Source organism: Mauremys mutica, chromosome 6 (genome assembly GCF_020497125.1).
Source record: "Mauremys mutica isolate MM-2020 ecotype Southern chromosome 6, ASM2049712v1, whole genome shotgun sequence".
NCBI lineage: Eukaryota > Metazoa > Chordata > Testudines > Geoemydidae > Mauremys > Mauremys mutica.
The window spans coordinates 110175921-110196798 of record NC_059077.1 but is presented as its reverse complement, the minus strand read 5'-3'; the positions used below and the strand labels follow the sequence as shown (position 1 = coordinate 110196798).

The 20878-nt window shown below is 40.2% G+C and overlaps 1 protein-coding gene across 1 annotated transcript in view; it reads left to right on the top strand.

Annotated features, from left to right (window-relative positions):
* Nucleotides 1-2011: 2011 nt before the first annotated feature.
* CAAP1 (caspase activity and apoptosis inhibitor 1) overlaps nucleotides 2012-20878 on the top strand; it is a 30307-nt gene continuing 11440 nt past the window's right edge. The window contains exons 1-4 of the mRNA XM_045021761.1: nucleotides 2012-2206; nucleotides 4123-4323; nucleotides 6619-6703; nucleotides 8557-8635. Of these exons, the coding sequence (XP_044877696.1) occupies nucleotides 2075-2206; nucleotides 4123-4323; nucleotides 6619-6703; nucleotides 8557-8635 (497 nt within the window). The 5' untranslated portion in view covers nucleotides 2012-2074. The remainder of the gene's footprint in view (nucleotides 2207-4122; nucleotides 4324-6618; nucleotides 6704-8556; nucleotides 8636-20878) is intronic.

Genomic DNA, 20878 nt, shown 5'->3' with positions numbered 1-20878 from the left:
TTTATTAAGCCCAAGGCCAAGTGGTATTTTATACAATCGCTCAATTATACAATTGCCTAACAGCCTAAAAATAAGAGTCACTACACCCAACAACAAAGTATTCATAAGCATGTGATCAAGACACTTACAAATCGGCCAGACCTAGGGAAAACCATCTCATTCTGGGTGCTCACAGTAATATAGGGTCTGACAAAGACCCCTCTGCTTCTGAATTTTGTATACCCTTTAACAAACATCACTGCCAATTCCTGACTTCAGCTAAAAACCAATTTGAGACAGGTCACCTTTAGTTCCACTTTTAAGGTAGATAAGATTTACAACCTTCTTTCTTCCCAGGCCTTTCCTCCCCTCCTTCTTGCTGACCAACAATTTTTCCATTGTACCTTGGTTCACATAGACTTTATTTTTAAGACAACACTAGTATTTGGAGTGGGAAGGTTTATACTGGCTCCTTTTAAGACATACTCCTTTTGTCTTATTTAAAACCATATGCAGCCACCCTTAGCGGTCAGAGGGCTTTTTAGAAACTTCCCCTTATCTCATTAGTTATTCTTTGAACTTCCTGTCTACTTAATTCCTTCCGGCTTTACTCATTATTTTCAAGGTCATCCTTCTTCTTACTAGTCAGGGCCTTTCTTTACAACAAACATTTCCTTTACCAAACTTAAGCTAAATTTAATGTTAATTTCATATTTATCCTACATTAATCACAATCATTTACATGTCAATATTAACTGTTTTCTTATAAAAACATCCAGGTAAAGTGCTTATTCCACCTGAGATTTTTTTTTTGAAGAATGCTCCACAGAAAGAGAGAAGTTTTAAATATGCAAATAGTACATTCAATTATCAGATATCTGATTGTTGTTGATCTGTGGAGTTTCTCTCCTTCACCTAACATTACCCATGCAGGCTGCCTCAACATGCTGCTTTACCGGGAAAGTCAGAACCTTATCAGGCACCCTAGATGATGATTCTGAAATTGTTCCAGTTTCCATATAATTGATTAAAGAACATTTTCCCATCCATCCATCTCTGCCCTTTGCAGTGGTTCCCTTGACCTTATGGCAACTCAGGTCTCTGGTATCTCTGGAGCACAATAAAGAAGCACCAAACAGTACAGTTGCACAGAATTTGACTTAATCTGCTATTTGTCAGGCTACAAAGTCAACTGCATCTTCACTAAAAGAAGGTGGAAAGATGCTCACTGAGGCAGCGGGACCTAACGTCCTTATTAAAGTAAGAAGGAAAATGCTGCTGGGAAACAAGCAGGTCTAGCAGTTGGACAGCCAGAAGGCTATGTGAGCATGCACCATACTGCTCTGACAAATACTCAAATCCCAGAATACTTCCCCTATGCCATCCCTCCTGCTACTAACAACTCCCCTAGCTTCCCGCCACTCTCCTTCAGCGGATGCTGGCTTCCACACCGACCTTTGGCATGGGAGGGCTTCTCTTTGGTGCTCGATAGCCCCACTTCACATTTCAGCACTAGCCTGCTAAACCTAGTGGTGTGAGTTCAAACCGGGGGGTGGGGGGGAGGGGGGCATTTAGGGAACTGGGGTAAAAAGCTATCTGGGGATTGGTCCTGCTTTGAGCAGGGGGTTGGACTAGATGCCCTCCTGAGGTCCCTGCCAACCCTGCTACAATAGGATTCTGCCTAACCTGCTACGCCCCAGAGCAGCCGCTGGTCAGGCTCTGCCCTGTGCCAGGGAGCGGGCGGCTCGCGGGAATCCTGCAGCAGGTCCCGGGGGAAATGCTGGGCAGCCTTGACCAGGGCTCCTCGCGGGAGGCGCACCCGGCAGCCCCACCCACCGGAAGTACTTGTAGCGGAAACCTCACCACCCCTAAGCGCCGGAAGTTCACATGCCCCGGCTCTGACGTCACCACAGAGCCGCCAGGAGCCCGTTGTCGTGGTGATGGAATCAACCCGCGACGGCTGCGGGTGGGCGGCGGCGGCGGCGCGCGCGTTGTGAAGAATGTTCTGTCGGCGCCTCGCAGGGGGTGGGATGTGACCGTTGGTGGGGGACGGGACGGGACGGGGCGCGGCGCCAACCGCCGTGAGGCCGGGCCGATGCCGGGCCGCAAATCCGCCAAGGAGAAGAAGCGGCGCCGCTCCCGTTCCAGCGGCCTAGACGGGGGCTCGGGCGCGGGCAGCACCGAAGGGAAGCGGCGAAGTACCGAGTCCAGCTACAGCCTCTTGGAGGTAACGTCCCGCAGCGTGGCCCGGGGCTGGGGCCGGGCCGGGCGAGCGGAAGCGGCGGTGCTCCCGAGGGGAGAGGCGGGGCCGGTGGTGCGGGGCCGGGGCCGGCTGGGCGGGTGCCCGGTCCGCTTCACGGAGCCCGAGGCCAGAAGGACCCGGTGGGATCGACTAGCCTGACCCCCTGCGTGACACGGGCGGCGGGGCTGCCCCGCCTCACTCCTGCATGGGCTAGAGCCGAGCGCCCACCCGGCGGGACATCGCCAAGGAAGGCGCCCGCCCCCCGTCCTCCAGCCCAACCCGCGCGGCATGGAAACGGCTCCCCGACGGGCCTCTGCTAAAGCCCGACCCACGTCTCAGGAAAGCAACTGAGCGAGAGCTGGGCTTGGATTCTCCCTCCCCCCAATGGATCTGCTCCCGCTTTCCTCTGCACTGCCCAGGTCAGCCCCATAGCGCCAGGGTAGCATTGCTCCCACTCCCTGTGGGGTGGCCCTACCTTGCCAGTGCTGGATCTGTGACAGCTACGTGAGTCCGTTCCCTTTAGTGCCCCTGCAGACAGTTCCTTATGAAAGCCACTGTGAAGTGCTGGATTCAAAAAGAGCCTGACTCCTTCGAGTCAGGAAAAATAACTCCTGCCTCAAGCTCAGAAGCGTTTTACACACAACACGAAAATAGAAGGGAACCGAGACAAATGTAGAATAGAGAAAAGGCAAACAGATAGAAACCTGCTGAAGGGATAAAATGCAGAAACCCTGTGGTGCTAATCTGAGTATTGGTGAGCTGCATAACTTTTCCCCATGGGAAATTGGTGGGGGACAACTTTTAGAGGTGACCAAAATGTGTGTATTAGTATCTACAGATTTGCATTCTAGGAAAGCAGTTTCATGCTTACTAGCTGATTTTTAATGTTTGATGGTAAGGAGGGCTACATGAAAAGAAATTTCTGGGGGAATCTCTAAGCCTTTCCTGTACCCCATCCCCCTGCCCAATACATGTTCTTGTCATAACATTTACTCCACCCTTTCTTTAACAAAAAAAAAACAAAAAAAACCGTGGCCCTCAAAATCCTATGCACAAGCTGTTGTGTGTTTCAGCAATACATTTGTCATTAGCAGTAGTCTTACAAAGGCTAAGGCCTTGGCTACACTGGCGCTTTACAGCGCTGCAACTTTCTCACTCGGGTGTGAAAAAACACTTGTTACAAGTTACAGTGCTGTAAAGTGCCAGTGTAAACACTGCCCCAGCGCTGGGAGCTAATCCCCACGGGGAGGTGGAGTACGTGCAGCGCTGGGAGAGCTCTCTCCCAGCGCTGGCGCCGCGACCACACTCACACTTCAAAGCGCTCCCGCGGCAGCGCTGTACGGCTGCAAGTGTAGCCATACCCTAATTGTGATTAACTACATCAGACTTGTAGAAGCAGCAAAGAGTCCAGACTAACACAGCTACCCCTCTGATACTTTACATCAGACTTGTTTTTTGTGCTGCCAAACATCTCTCCCTTTGTTTTCCATTAATTTCAGGGAATAAAGCAGTCCAGTTATAGCCATGTGGGCAAAGTTTTATTGTTTTTTTCCAAATATATTATTCAGATTATGTGGCAAAGTAGCTCTTTGCTTTATGGCCTTTCAGACTGCTAGGATGAGCCAAAATAGCCATCTCTTTTAGAGGGATATTAATGTTTGGCCTACACATTTGAAGAGCATTCATGTAACTTTCACAATCTTATATAAAGCACTTAAAGGTTCGTAACATTCCAGAAATACAAGATGTTCATTTGTAACATTCTTTTAAACATTTTATAGTAAGAACTGTATTGTTGAGGCAGACACTGTTGTAAAATCTTTCCTCCTTTCTTGACTTATTAAAGAGATAATTTCCATTAATTTTATTTTTCAAAGCATTTTAATATCTTTTAATTTTAGGAAATAAAATGTACTGTGCCATCTGCAGAAAAAGAGGAGTTAGCTGAAGAGCACAGCGACCTAGAAGAAGGTGGACTAGACCTCAGTGTGTCACTAAAACCAGTTAGTTTCTACATTGCAGACAAAAAAGAAATGCTTCATCAGTGCTTCTGTGTCATAGGGGAGAAGAAACTGCAGAAAATGCTGCCTGATGTTTTGAAGGTATTGAAATATACTTAACTCTTCAGTACATGCAGGGCTGAACAGCTCTGTTTGCCTGAGGTCAGTCCAATGGATTTCCAACATGTATATTACAGCAACGTACATACCTTTTGTGCAACAGTTATATGAAATTTTAAATTTAATAATTTTCCACTAGGGTGCAGTCCTCTGTTTTTATTTTTTTTCACTCTTATGCAGAGTCTTCACAAAGTTTAGACATGAAACTTGTCATTTAAAGATCCTATGCAATATTTTTAAGAGGGATAGGCATGTTAACCCCAATAAATTAAATTAGTCAAATGCACTGATTTTATTCTGTTCTGCTAAATTCCTCCTAGAATTCCAATTTGATGTGGTATTCACTTCATGTCTTAAACTGTTGCATAGTATTTCTATGCATTGTTAAGACATTGCTGTACTTCAAATTTTTTAAGTATTGATACCATGCTCATCACTGTGATATATAGAAATGACAGCATTTCATAGTTGGATTGAAGAGCTGCTTTGTGTATAGACTTCTTAAAATTGAGCTGACTGATAATGAGACTTGATTTTTATATTTCTAAAACTATTTAAATGTTTTCCTCATCTCTGTAATATGATATTAAGCTCTTCTATGGTATGGAAGGAAAACAAACAGTAATAGAGCATAATTTTGTCATATCACAGCTGTTACAGTAAGACCTGACTCTAATTTATTATTAGAACATTCTGTAAGAATGAGTGCCTGGTTTGTCATCTGCTTGAGCTCCAGTCCTATAGGTCACAAGTGAAAATGAATTTGGAATGTTCACCCTGGAGGAATGTTATTCCTGTTTAAACTAAAGAAAATAAAAACATACAATTTGATAAGACTAGCAGCCTCTGCTGAAGAAAACAGACATTTCAATTCTAAGGTTGTCATGTAGGGTTAGATTAGTCAAGGGTTTGATAGTACGTTTCCTTTAAAAAACAACATTATTATTCTGGTAGTGTGCATCTTCTAATGTGACCTAAAAAGGTTAAAGTAACAGCTTTCCAGTCTGAAGTATTGAGCAAGATTAAGGTAATAAGTTTAAAACAAAAGGATAAGCAGACACAAAAACACAAACCTCATGTCATCCTTGCAGGGCTGTTTGTTGCCACAGGGACTGAAGTACTGTAACAAAACTGTGTGTAAGCCTGTGCTGTGCCTGCAGTTCTAATAATCTGTGATTGAAAATAATAAAGATTATTCTAAAGGGACTTTTATCCTTATCAGGAAATATGGTAGCTAGCATTCAGAAACACAAAAGAGCTAGAAATTCCATGCACTTCAGTAATATGGACTAAATGCTTCATTTAACTACCCATGAAGAGTGTTAAGTACATTTTACCTATATCCTCTTCTTTTTAACTCACTTTTCAGATCTTTGTCATCCTATCTTTCTTACATAACTTGATGCCCCTGGGTCACTGGCAACAGGAATTGAACCCAGGACCTCTGAGCATAAGACTTTACTGCCTGAGCTAGAAGATGCAGCTCTATTGGCACTGCAGCTACTAGTTAGGGACAGAGCCTGTGGAGTAAGCATCCTGTGGAGTAAGCATCGTTTATGCTCAAGGCTCATATTACCAACTTCTCCTCCATAATGACTCAGTAGCTTGCACTTTGTTCAGATGTCACAGCCACCATAGAATCTACAGGAGAATTAGATAACAGACACTTAATATTGTGTAGTTTTTCAGAAATTGTATCTTTATATTTTGTCAGTTTTTATTTTTTTATTGTTATTAAATACTTAACTTTGAACACACACACCCCAAGCTGTCATATTGCTCCTTTGTAGTTATCTGATGGCTGTGACATCTCAGGAAGGTGCATCACAACAAAAAAGGAGCTGCTGTCTGAGCTGGATGTTGCATGAACTGTACGAGAGGAACTGAAACTTTGAGTGATGTACATAATCCCTGCTAGTTTGGTTAATGAGAACATGCAGCAGGTAGAGCTGAAATGGTTGGAACATTCATGTTATATTTGCAGTTCATCTTCCAAAGGTGGTTGTCTGTACCAGAGAGGATAGAGAAGATCATCCGGTCTCAGCAAGAATTCAAAAGTCCTTTGAGGTGGGACAAAGAGAGAAAGTATTGGGTTTTTTTTTCAGATTTGATTCATCTGCATCTCTCAATGATTTCAGATTCTTTCACTCTAAAGACAACAGTTATTTAATTTTTGATAGGAGTGGAGGGTTGATTGTGGTTTGCATATATGCTTCTCAGATATGTGGATTATGAATGTGGATTTTTTGTTTTAATTTATTGCCTCGGTCTTCTTAGAATTGTTCCATGGAGGAAATCAAAAGGCTTTGCCTGGATCAGTTAGAACTTCTATCTGAGAAAAAACTCCTGAAGATTCTTGAAGGTAAGAACTATTTTCTCCTATGGTAAATTCTACCGATTTTGATCTTTAATGGTACAACAGTGCCCAGTTAAAGGAATCTACCTTAATGATAGGTCTTTTCTGTATATCAAACCACTGCATCCTCAGAAATTTCTTAAAATAAATAACTTGAAAGGAATAAACTTCTAGTACTTTAAAAAGTTAAAATTATCTGGCTAAATATATTTTTCTACATACTTAAACCAAAATATATGTAATAAGACAATGGCTCTTAAGTTAATACCTGTTGATAGAAAAATGTGGTTATCCAATGTCATCTGCTGTGATATATTTAGGGTTGCTCAAAAACTTTGTTTAAACAATTTTTTGATGGAAAATAGGGTTTTTGACAAAAAAACGTTTTTCATGCAAAGTGTCTTTCTGTGGAAAACTGCTTTTTGTCACAAAAAAAAAGTCCTAAAAGTATAATGTTTTGACACTTTCAGATTGACATGTTTTTCTTTTGTGTTGATTTGACATTAAAGTGCCACCTCCTGAGCCCCTGCAATTTTCCTGTATGTACATAGTTTAAAGTTGAACTGATCCAACACAAAATATTTAATTTTGATTTTTCTCAATAGAAATTTTTCACCCTAAAGTTTTCAGTTATCAGACTTTTTAAAAAAGTATAATTTTTCCATGGAAATTTTTAAAAGAAAAATGGATTTTTTTTTAAATTTTAATCTAAATTTTCTGCAGGAAAACATCCCTTTTTCTGACCAACTCTAGACTGTTGTTCTACTAAAGCAAAATTCATGGATGTTGTATAAAGTCATAGGGTTAGAATGAGAACCTTCTCTCAGCCCATAGCAAAGGGCAGTATGTTGCTGTCCCAGGAACAGACCAGAAAGGGAATTGACTATTAATAGCCACACTTCTTTCCTTGGATCCCCATGTGCTACAGAGGGAAATAATTTGCTGTTGTCATGTATGAGTAGCAGATTACATACGCTGTTGTACGAGCTAAGCTGTGCTGATTGATGCATTGGGATAGAGTCATAGTTCTACTTAATCCCCCACCCAATGCATGAAGGTATGTAGCAGTCCCATGTAGGCTATTCTGTCACCTGCTGTGACACTCGTATGTAGCCTGGGCTGGGAAGTAATGCGGTGTCATATTTTCTTGTACAAGCACTTGGTGCAAGCAACAGTTTAGTGTGTTGTAATTGAGTTTCATATGGGTATGCTGCATGACAGGCCCCAAGGTTGATGTGTAGCTGCTCTGTGGCTGCATTCAAACCCATGAGCTGAAATAGTGTCTGCAGCCTCTTTTGCACTCCCTACTAGGGGACTCTCAGCTAGTAGATCCATATATTCACAGATAATACTTAGCTCAGACCCAGTGGTACCTTCTCTGGTCTGTCTGTCAAATTCCCTTCAATATTGGCTTGTTTATTGCTAACTTTTCTGTGCCAATGTTGAACTCCCCTTTGATTGCAGGAGATGCAGAGGTCCTCTGAGTGGGTGTTCTACCTATAACCCCTCTTGTGTAGCTCATTGTGGGGCTTATGTGATGCAGAGAACCTCGAATTGATTCTTTGCCTTTCATTGCCCTTTAGACTTAGTACAGTAACAAAGCTGGAATTGCCCTTAACCAGCTGGATTTTCATATACGTTAATGGATAATCAAAGGATAGTTCAAACTAGTCTCAGCCTGAGGGCAGCAGCAGTTTCAGAAATTGCTTTTTCTTTTGGGTAAATGTAATTTTAGAACACCTTCAACTGGAAAAACTACACTGTTGACTTTGGGTAAAATTAAGTTTTGCAGATAACTCCAAGCAGGTAGGAAGCAACATTTGGCTATAATCTCATATGCTGAAATTTTATACATCAAGGTGAGACTGGTGCTGACTCTGATACTGATGAAGATGCAGACCGTGGTGGAAATAAGAGCGGAGTTGAATCAATCAGTCAGTGAGTAAAAAAAACCAAACCCCTCCCAAAAAAAAACCCTTGAAAGAGGTTTTGCTTTCCGCTACCTTGGTTCACAGTAGCACCAAAGGCCCCAGTACCCTCTCAGACCCTTACTCAAATGGCTAATCCAGTTGAAGCCAATATGAGTGATATTGTTAGGGTCCAACTCTGCAAACCCATACTAACACTTTATCTGCATTGAAGACAAAGTTGTATCGTAAATCCTTTGACAGATCCTCACAATTGTTAGCCCCTCACTTTCCATTAAATAATTTCCTTTCCATAAATGAGTCTTACCAAAACCAAACCATTGCATTGTTCATTTAATAAAAAGAAAGTTTAGCCTTAGTGTGACACTAAACAGTATATACTTTACTGGATGATGATCATGGTGTGCAAAAATTCTACTCAATTGCCAATTAACGAAGAAATTAACTACAGAGATCTTGTAGGGGAATTGCATGAGCACTTAGGCCCTGATTCTGCAATCTTATTCACACAGATGGACCCTTGAACCCATGCATGGCCTTACTGTGGCACTGTCCAGTCATCAAAGTCCGCCTGCACTGGTCTAATTGTGGAATCAGGGCTAAAGAGAATAGATTAGAATAGAAATACTTTTCATCCTTTTTGCAGAAGTTGTATGAGACCCCTTATCAGACTACTTAGTGTTTGTTGTAAGAGCTTAGTGGGGTTTTTTTGTATGCTTTGTGCTGCTTTGTATATTTAAGATGCATTATAAAGAATTCTGATTTAGGGGAATATTTTCATCTATGCATGTGTTGCAGTTAACATTAATACTCATTAATACTTATGTGTGCAAAAGTAAAGCTGGGAAAATATATCACTTTCATCCTATATGAATCTTGAAGCCCTTTACAAACTCTGAGCCTGATCCTGAGGTGCTGATCACCCTTTGTGATGTGCTGAGTGCCTCCTACTTTTATGGGAGTCAGTGAGCTAAGCACTTTGAAGCATCAGGTCCTAGATATGTCAGGCTGTCTCTCTTGTCCCTTCATCCACCATTGGAAAACTAGCTAACAGCCAGTGAAATGTTCATTAGGGTGAAGAGGGAATCCTGTTGGCCAAGAATACTGAGGGATTATCCTATGCTTATAAAAAGTGCTATAAGATTTTAATGGCTGTGGGGAGATGTGGTAGGACCCCTATTTTTAAGGTTTGAGCTAATAGACAGTGAAATGTACAGAACTCCATCTCAGAAAGATAAGGGCTGAATCAGTTCTGTCCAGATTCAGGATTGTAGTTCTGTAGTTTATAGATGTTTCAAAACTAGTGTTCGAAGCAGGTAGTCATGACTTCCAGCCAAAATAAATTGAATAAAAATTGTATTTATATGCAAATAAAATAGTGACTTTAGGGGAAAAAACTAAGAGGAAAATTGTGTCGTCACTTAGTGAATAAAACAGTAAAAAAAAAATGAAGGGGAAAAAAGGTTTTTTTTATCGTTTTTAACTAGTATATATCTGAAGGGATTGCAAAATCCATTTGCTCGTAGAGCATAGGAAGCTTTCTCAGGGGAATACCCCTATTAACCTCTGCAGAATCTAAACTTCAAATTTAAAAGAAAGGGATTCTTCAGCCCTTATGGTTGTGAAGATAACCTTCCAGACTTGAGCCAAATATAAATCAGATCACCATAGTGCAGTCTTGTGAAGGCTGAAGACACTGGCCAATTTTTATTCTGCAGTAGTTTGACAAAACGATGAGAGAGAGCGCAAGAATATTCCAGCAGAGTCTTGTCAGTTTTCACTGTGGGGATGCAGAATCCTGTGGGGAGCAGTGAAACTGACAAGAATCTTGCTAGTTTCAACTCTGCTCTGACAGACAAAGCTATGAGTAGCAGCAGCAACACTGTAATAAGTTCCTGAGGAGGAGGGTCAAAAACAGAAGCTGGGCATGCAGTGTCGAGTAGCAGATACCTCTGGCTTCTAGGGATGTAAATACCATTTAAAATGTTTAAACGGTTAACCGATTAAGCCACGATGGCCTATCCCGCTGGTCGGTGAGGCCCAGGGCTGGGCAGTGGGGCCTGATCTGGCAGGGCATCTGGGCTGGCAGTCCTGGGGTTAACGATCTGTTCCGTAGCTTCAGAGCTGTGTGCAGTTTCTTAACATGTAAGTAGTATATTAAAGATCTGATATTTGCAACACTGTTCGCTTCTTTGCTGCTATTCTACCATACAACACCATTAAGCCAAAGGATTTGGGACATTCCAAGGTTTTTGCTAAATTAGGTACAGTTAATTGAGGGAGCCAGTCAACTAGTATTTGTCTATAAAGCTGGCTAGCTGTTTCTTCCTTGTACTGAGGTTGGGAAGTGAGTTCTTCAGCTGCTTGTCAGGAAAGCAAAGTGGGGGACTATTTTCCTTCAGCAGGTACCGATTCTCCAGTTTAGTCCTGTAATAGGTTCTGGGGAATTGTAAGAATACTTTTTTCCTGGGCATCTGGGGGCTGCAGAGGACCCAGGTGGTGGTCTCACGACATCTCGTAGAAGCCTGGAGGCCTTCCAAACGATGTTCTTCCTGAATTGCCTTCTCTGAGTGTGCCCAGAGTAGGTGTCTCAAGCTATTCCTTGATGTATCACTATGTGTTGATAGATGGGGGAGGGGGACAATATACTGGATACCACTAACTAATAATCATATATATTCTATGTGTGTAATGCAGTCAAGTTATCTTTGCTGTGAGAACTGTAATTGTGTGGTTTTTTTTCATTGCTGTGGAAATATTCAGTGTAACATGTTTGCTTTTAATCAGTAACTGCTTATAGGCTTTTGGTCACTTTATTCTCATGGGTGCAGTTTTCCTTTGGTTTTGTTTAGGAAGCTTAACAGTTGGAAGATTTATTTTTGTTTTAACATATTTTGCTTCCAGATACAGGACTGCACCCAGACATATTATCCTCAGCTGGTCTTTATCCCCCTAGGATAGGATGCTGAACTATACCATTTGGGACACACGTACTGCTAGTTACATCAGATATGAGCAGCACTATTAGCACCTGTTATCTGTTCACTGGTATTCTATTCAGGTTCTTATACTGCACCCATCATCATGGGCAGAGACACCTAAATCTTTTTACCTGTAAAGGGTTAAGAAGCTCAGGAAACCTGGCTGACACCTGACCCAAAGGACCAATAAAGGGACAAGATACTTTCAAATCTTGGTGGGAGGAAGGCTTTTGTTTGTGTGCTCTTTGTTTTGGGGGTTGTTCGCTCTTGGGACTAAGAGGGACCAGACATCAATCCAGGTTCTCCAAATCTTTCTGAACCAGTCTCTCATATTTCAAACTTGTAAGTAACAGCCAGGCAAGGCGTGTTAGTTTTATCTTTGTTTTCTCAACTTGTAAATGTTCCTTTTTGCTGAGAGGATTTTACCTCTGTTTGCTGTAACTTTGAACCTAAGGCTAGAGGGGGTTTTTCTGGGCTCTATGAATCTGATTACCCTGTAAAGTTATTTTCCATCCTGATTTTACAGAGATGATTTTTTTTCTTTAATTAAAAGCCTTCTTTTTAAGAACCGGATTGATTTTTCTTTGTTTTAAGATCCAAGGGATTTAGATCAGTGTTCACCAGGGACTTGGTGGAGGAATCTCTCAAGGCTGCCCAGAGAGGGGAAGGTTTTTGGGGGAAAGAGTTTTCCAGGTAACTCAGAAATCTGGATGGTGGCAGCGAGACCAGATGTATGCTGGTAGTTTAAGCTTAGAGGTGTTCATGCAGGTCCCCACATCTGTACCCTAAAGTTCAGAGTGGGGAAGGAACCTTGACATGTGCGTTAAACATCGTGTCTAAGATTTGTCACATGTGTTTCTTCCTTTCATGTGGATTTATATTTCTTTTGGATTTTTATCTTTTTTTTTTTTAATGGATGTGCTGCCTTATGTTGATGTTTTAGGGATCACACAGACCAGTAAGAGGTTGTCATCTGCTCTGTAATCTTCAGGTGCCATAACACTGTACTGCTATGGCTCGGATCTCTGACACGAGGCGCCTACCCACGAGCACAAGGTCTCAACTTCCCCTAGCCTACTTACTCCTTGCAGGGTGACATCAACAGACCTTCCTGTCCTGAGTCTCCCCAAATCCATCCTCCCTTAGTTCTTAACTAACAGACACTTGGGCTGTTCCCCCTGGTTTGTCACCCCCCAAAGGTGTGAAATCAGCCCCTATATACCAACTTACTTTGGCTCTCCACACTGGTTGCACAACAGAGACTTACTTGGAGTAAAAATAAACAAAAGGTTTATTTACTAGAAAAAACACAGATTCAAAGATGAAATAGGAAGGGAAAGCAAACATGTACAAGTTATGCAAAAAACAACCACAGGCTCAACCTCAGTCTATATTAGATAACATCCCTTTTCTGATACAAGTTACTTATTGCCTTTGAACAGCTTCCTAGCATACCTCGTAACTGTAGGGGGGAATCCAGCATTTCATAGACAGCTTCCCACTTAATATTCCACCCTCCCTCCTGCCAACGAGGTGCACTGCTACATTTTGTACAAGTTGGAGTTTGCCATAAACTGATAGCTTTGTCCTTGTCCGGGTAGATTCCATTGCTGTAGGCCAGTGGGCAGGTCACTGAGGTCAGGTGATAGTCTGTCAGAATAGGATGTAGTTTTCTAGCCAGCCTTCAGTGGTAGAATATGTTATTTGCAGATGTTGGAGTGTGACAGCATAGAGTTGCAGAGAAGTCCAAGAGCATTTGTAAACTCAGGACATACTTGACCAATTATGGGTATGTGTCTTCAACCAGAGGAGACTGCACTGTGACATAATCTTGAATTGTTTTCTTCTGTCAGTCAGCATAACCTCCCTCTTGCTTTGGTTTAGGTTCAACCAGCTGTTCATCCTTGAGCTGATCTCTGCCAATACTGACCTAACTTGATAGCAATGGTGGAGATGTGTTGCTAAATTGTATAGTTTAGATGACTGCCTACACTTTGGTTCCTTATGAAATTTATTCCAGAGGCCAAATAACCAATATCAGTCTCCTTTATTGCTGTAAACCAATAATATAGTACAGGAAAAGGGTTCTATACGATACCAGTGTCTGGGAAGCTGTCTTGTGCAGCGATGTTACATTCGTATTATGAGAAGATGTGATCTCAAAATTACACCTTTATTTACATGTCACTAAAATCCAATCCATCACTTTGTCCCAGTTCCTTAACTTGTTGTTCTGTTTTTTCCTTATATTAATTTTGGATACTAGCATTCCAGGTATTGGTCTGTGAAGTTATTTCTCTGGTTTGTACTAAGACATAGAGTGAATGTATCTTGATTTTGACAAGTTTCCTATCTGCTTATGTCAAATGCTTACCTCAGCAAATGCAAGGAGTTTTGGGAACAGAGTTATGGTATTGGTCAGTTTAGGCTATATCATTGTTGCAGTATTTGTGTTTAATGTTATTAGTGCTTAATGCATACTTATCTGTATATGTATGATACGGATAATACATATGTTGATATGCTGGCTAGCCTGCATATGTATACATATTAGTCAACCATTTTCCTGTATTGTGAAGGATGGATAGAGCTGTATGTCATCTGCATGTTGTTGGCATTTTGAGCCCATGATGTCTTGCCAGCAGGGTGGATTTGATTTAAATCACTAGTCAGGAAGACTCAATTTAATCATGGATTTCTACATAAAAGTGCATTCTTGTGAAGAATATGTATTAAGGTTATAACACACAACTCAGATGTAGGTTTCATTTTTATAAGGTACACACTATACATTTTTTAAGTGATTTATTTTGAAAACTTTTCAGATTAGTTTTACAGCTGTATCAGAAAATGATTGATTGTTTGGTTATTTCATTTACCAAAGGTAATTGAAGTAGATAATTTACCTTCCAATGACTTAATAAATATCTCCAATTCAACAGGTTAATCATTAATATTTGGAGGGTTTTCTTGCCATGCTGTATTAGGAGGAGAACATCACCAGACAGACATATAAATTGTTTTATTTAACTAAAACAACAACATTATGTATTCTGGAATTTTTTCTTCAACAGCAAACGTATAATATTTTAACAAAACAAGCATATGAATTTTTTAATTTAGTTAAACATTCAAGTTTTTTAAAATCAGGTTTTTTTTGTTAACATTGTTTTTAACTAAAATAGTTAAATGAAATATTTAAAAAACAAAAATTAAATAGACTATGTCAGCCAGGTCAATGTGAGAAACTTAAAATATTGGCTTCTGCAGCTAACTCAGTCATCTTCACCTTCATTTTCCTGTTTGTTCATAATCTGGAACAGGAAAAACAAGCTTTCCTGCTTTTTCAGGTCCCAAATGATTTCTCAATTTGGAATTAATTAGTCCAAAGGAAGAAAATATTCTTTCTACACCGGCAGAAGAAGCTATTGCTGTTAAAAGTGAGATTATCACTTCAACAGTCTCTGAATCCAAGTGCTTAAGTGACTTCCACCAGTTGACTGGTGAGACTTCCTTTAAAACATCATCAGTAAACATATATTTCTTGAATGGTTCACCCTTAGCTTTGAAGTTTATTATAGTTGGCATTATGGAGAGATGATTGCTGGATGTCCATGTCATAGCCAACTCCTCTTTTTCAGCAGTTAAGGTTTGACCCTGGTACTGAGTATTGAGAATATTTGCAAGAAAATGAGCTGGGGATAGTGTTTGTCCCATTTGTTTTTTTTAATGCTTGTAATTTAACTCTGTTATTGTATATTTCTCTTTTTAAGATCTCACTCAGTTCCTTCCAAATTTCAACAGCATAAGCAATAAAACAGCCATTTCCCTGCATTTTGTTCAAGGCTACAGAAATAGGCTTCAGGGTACTCAGCATGTGTTCAACATTTCTCCTAAGTCCAATGTTGAGAACTTTGGCTGTGACGGTGCCATCTATTTTTTCACGATTTTGTACACAAACTGTCATCAGATTAGGCCTGTTCTGGATATAGTGCTCAAAACAGTCCACTACTGAGTTCCATCGCATGTCTTGTGGGAGAATTAACTTGGTTCCTCCCACTTTTTTTCAGAGCAGCTGCTGCAAAGTGGTAGTTACAGAAGTATTTTGCAATTTCAACAACATTAGCCTTTGTTTCTGGAACACTGAAGTCTTTGGCGAGGAGGTGCATCAAATGATCTCTGCAATCGTATGTTATTAGCTTGGGACTCTCTTCTAAATTTCTTCTCATCTTGGATACATTTGCAGCATTGTCTGTGACCAAGCTGCGTACTAGACGTTTAAATTTTTTTCCACAGTTTGTTATAGCCTTTACTGCTACTTCTTGTAAGTGCTCTGCTGTGTGTGCATTTCCTGATGTGTCAGTTGTTTTTGTAAGGAAGATATTCCCTTCTTCTGTTGTCACTCAGGATCATTGTGGATATTGCTCCGCCCATCAACACGCAAGCTAACAGTTTCACCCGCTAGACCTTTTGCACACTACTCAATTTCTCTTTCACACACATTATCCAGCAATTTGCTCGCGACATCTGTTCCGCTGGGTGGACTGTCTCCTGATCTTAATGACTGGACCATGTTAATGAAGTGTGGGTTCTCAATCATACTGAAAGGAGAGTTTGTTGCATAAACAAACTGGGAAATTTTTTCATCAATTACCTGTTTTTGTAATCTGCTTGTTCTTATCACAAATGTATCTGTTTTTTTCTGGATTATGGAGATTTTTTTTCTTTTTGCTACAGGTGATATACTGTGGCTATGTGACATACATGATGTGACTGAAACACTATCATTGGCAGATAACTCTGAAACTATAGAAAATGATGGTGATCTTCAGGTGGATAGTCTTCAGAATTCTGTATGTTGAGGATGGATTCGCCTAAATAAAATAAGTCAATGCAGTTATTTAATTATTATTACCATACTGCTCATTTAGTATTACTCATTGCATTCACTGACAGTACTACTTTAAAGGTGAAATTGTAAAAGGAAGATCTGCCTATTTCATCTATTTATTTTTTATCACAATAGCATCTAAATGATAGTACCATAGAGTAACAACTATATTTTTTGCTCAAACATGACAGTTCAATAATAGTCCAGAAGGAAGACAATAAGTCCTTAAGAAGTATGAAATAAAAAAGTTTACCCACCTGAAGATCCTGCATGTTCAGACATGTTTCGTTCATCGTCTTCAATGCAGCTTCCTCCTGAGAAGGAACACTTCTCATGATGTTGTTGCATTCGGCAACCAGGCCTGGCATTTCTTTGTTGCACTGTTTGCATTTTGCTTGCATGCCTGCCTTAACCACAGTTAGAGGAACTTAATTAAAATATTCCCAAACTCGGTCTCTTTTACGGCCTGCTGCCATTATAGGTTTTCCCTTCTAGTGAGAGAATAGCATGGTAAATTTCAAATCAATGAAGGCTACACTCAGAAAGACCTCAAGACTTCTGGAATATGCAGCTCAAACAGTTTCACTTTTGTTCTACTGCCTGTCCCTCCCTTCTCACATTTATCTTCAGACTTCTCCTTGTCCAGATCTATTCTACCCCCAACAATTTTCTATTCAATGAACTTTTTGAAACTTTGCACTTTGAGAGAGGTAAGGGATTGACTCTGTGTACACAAATTTGCAGAGGGACAATAGGGTCGAGGTCTGTTATTTCTCACCTCTATGTATTTATTTATTTTAAAACATTTTTTGCTGTTAACAAGCACGTTCTCTCTGGAGAACACATGCAAAGTTTGAGAACTGCAAAACTAAGCATCTCTGATGGTATCTTCTAAACTGAGCATTGAGTCCCATTGGATAGATGGAAAGATTAAAATAAATAATCTATGCAGAAGCCCCTGGGACCCTATAAGTTTGGGTCCCCAATCCATGAACTATTGGAACTCATTTACAACACTTTTCTTAAACATTACATGAATATATTGTCTCATACTATAGAATTAGAATTTATAATTAGAATTCCATGATGAGATATCTTTGATCTATAATGTATCTTAATTAAAACTATCTTTAGATAGGTTTTTCCTCAAAAAGCATTTTATCAAAAAAAATCCAATTTTAAATTTAAAAAATCTGATTTTTTTTTTAAATCATTGATTTTTATCCACCCTGCTTGCCAGTGCTTCTAGTGGTTATATGTAAATATTGAATAAAACAGGAGGAAAAAAAAGATCCTTGTGAGACTTGGCAAGGGAGGGTGTCTGGTGGTACAGGTGCAGTTTTCCATCACTATGCTTTGGGTGTGTCCTTGAAGGAAGGACTCGAACTATTTTAGTACATTTCCCCAGGATTTCTGCCACCTGTGTCATGTGGGACAACTACATTTCATGATCAGCTGTGTCAAATGCCACCCAAAACTCCAGAAGAAAGGATGCATGTCTGCCCTCCATCAGTTGACAGGAGGATATCTACCGTCTGCATCACTAATGCCATTCCTGTTCTCTGTCTTGGTCTGAGTCCAGTTGTATGCAGTCTAGTGTATTGGCTTCACATCTGTATCATGCCTGGCTTTAGATGCTAGAAACGATTATTGCATTGGATACAAATCATTAATAACATCTAATATTTTGAAGTTATTGGGGAAGAGGGAAAAGCATATGTAGGTGGCAAGAGGACAAATAAGAGTGGGGAAGAATGTGCAGGTGAGGAGGAAGTTGTATATGACAGAGGAAGGGAAAAGGAGATTCAAAATAAAAGGATTTAGACCAAAAAAATACTCATCAGATACAGCAGCTCTTGTCAATCAGATAAGTACTACCTCCAGATAAAAACTATATCAGATGTTGAGGAGGCTTGAGCTTCTGATCTAAGGAAGGAAAACTGGGGAATAATCCTGTTGTGTTTTGTTTAAATGGACTCCCTGTTTCTAGTTACTGGTGGACATTGTGTGAAGTTTTCATTAGGAAGTTACAACAATCTCCAGTCTTTGGATGGACCCTTTTATTAGTTCATTTCCTTTCTTTTCTCCCAGCATGGGTGGTGGAAGTGCCTTATCTGGTTGTCCAGCACAGTTCTTTAGTGAATTGTGGATAGTAGACACTATCTCTGATATGCTATACTTTTATAATTTTCTTTGAGACTCAGCACACTGGTGTCAGACACCCATCCCTGGTCCTATGTAAGATATTTAACCAGCTTTCATGCCAGTTAGATTCTGTAGAATCTTAAGTGGTCACTTAAAAAAAAATTATAGTACTTATGGTTGCAAAGAAAGAAAGCTTGCCAAATGGAAATCAAGTGTAACTGATGCAGTGTTGTCTTCCACAGTTCACAGACTTTCTGAAATAATATGGGTTGTTGAGTTTAATGATGGCATTTTAGAGCCAGTTATTCAAATAAGGTTGTTGTGCAACTGTTGACTTAGCTTGCATAGTTTCTACATTTCTGTGCACAAATCAGGGAGAGTATCGTGCTTACTTCCCCCCACTGTGATGCAGCGTACAACAGTAACTAAAAATTTGGTTGCTACCTAAGGACTTTGTTCAACCCTGGAAGTTGATATAAATCTCCCATTGTTATCTGAGGAGGATCTATTGTAGTTTAGTATAGGACCCCCTATCTTTGTGATAATACTAAGAAAAAAATTGTTCCTGAATTTGACCCCTCAAACTTTATGAAATACATTATTTTTAAAAAGTTTCTCTAGTATAGTGTATTAAATTAACTTATAATTCCAAGACAAGTTGAAAACTAGAAAGTATTGTAATTTAAGCAGTTCAAGAATTTTCAGAAACACAGGACTTGAAGCAGATTTGTTTGTGAACATAGGTAACGTATAAAAGCTGTAAGCAATGTAATATCCTTTGTTTCTTTTTTCTTTGTAGTATATAGAACACAAGAAAACAAGGCTTTTGATATGTTAGTCTGACACTCGTAGCTTGTTTTGCATTTGTCCAAATTTACTGAGGCACATCCTGTCATTCCGTTTCATGTTATGCCCTTTCTAATGTAAAATGTAATAAAAAGTATCTTGGACTTTCCATTAAAAGAAAATGTCAACCACAGGGATTTTGGTAAATTTATAAAAATTTGCTCCTTAATCAGAAACAGTTGCGTGTTGCTATTTTTAAAAATGAGCATTGCGTCTTTTATACAAGTAGCTCTCTTGCTTAAACAAATTTGTAAATTTTGGTTGCAGTGTTTAATACTGTATATAATTTTTGAAACCTAAAGAACTATCGGTTTTGATTACAACTTTGTAATGCTAGTTGGCCCCCATGAATTTTTGATTATCTAAATATAGGACCGGATCGTGCAAATAATCCTGAGCATAGTGCATAATGCTGGTAGGGACTATACCTAGTATTTCCAGCACGGATGTTTAATATGTTTATTTTTATTAGTAATTCAGACCACTGTGATTAAGTTTTGCATGCAAGAAAATACAGTTCCTCAAAACTTAGGCCCTGCTTTTTTTTAAGGGCCTCACCCCGTCCTTTGATTTTATATTCACAAACCACATGCACAACTGCACCAAAAATCCATAGATGTCTAATAGCCTGTTTCCATCTGTTAATCACAGAGACTAGTGATTGAAGGGCATTGAATTACGGTCACAGTTAATTGCAAGTACAAAATCATGCCTGCAAAATGAGTCTGCTTCTCAAAATCAGACTCTGACTTTTCTCAATGTGTACCAAGGAGACTCTATTGCAGTGGTTCTCATTCTTTTTGGGCACTGAGAGCCCATGAATCAGGTTGCAGTGCACGCAGCTGAGCCCAGCCAGAGCTGCAAGAGCTCTGAGGGGGTGAGTGCAGAGTAATCTCTGCACGCGTGCACATGGTCACACACACCCCGGGCTTCCTGAACCCTTCCCCTGTCACACACACCTTGGGCCTCCCATGCGACCCTTTGACATATTTTGTAGGCTGAATTTTGGTTCTTGAAACCTTGGCCTAGTAAGTCAGATCAGTCTGGAGTCCAATTCTGTAACATAACTAGTGCTTATTATTTATTTCATCTGTCATCATCCTCTTGGGAGGGGGGAATCCACCTTCCCTGATACTTCTTCCAAGAGGAATATCTAGATGATGTGTATGTATTAATGTTTGTCCTGTAAAACTGGATTCTCTTATGTGAAACAGAGAAGAAAATCTGAAATAACTGTTCAAGCCTTGCCAAGGAAAGATCGGTGTGGAAAGCCCTTTACTACCGTAGATGGAAGCATGTTAAAGTGAAACTCAGGGCTTGTCTACACTGGCAATTTATAGTGTTGTATCTTTCTGACTCAGGGATGTGAAAAAACACCTGTCTGAGCGCA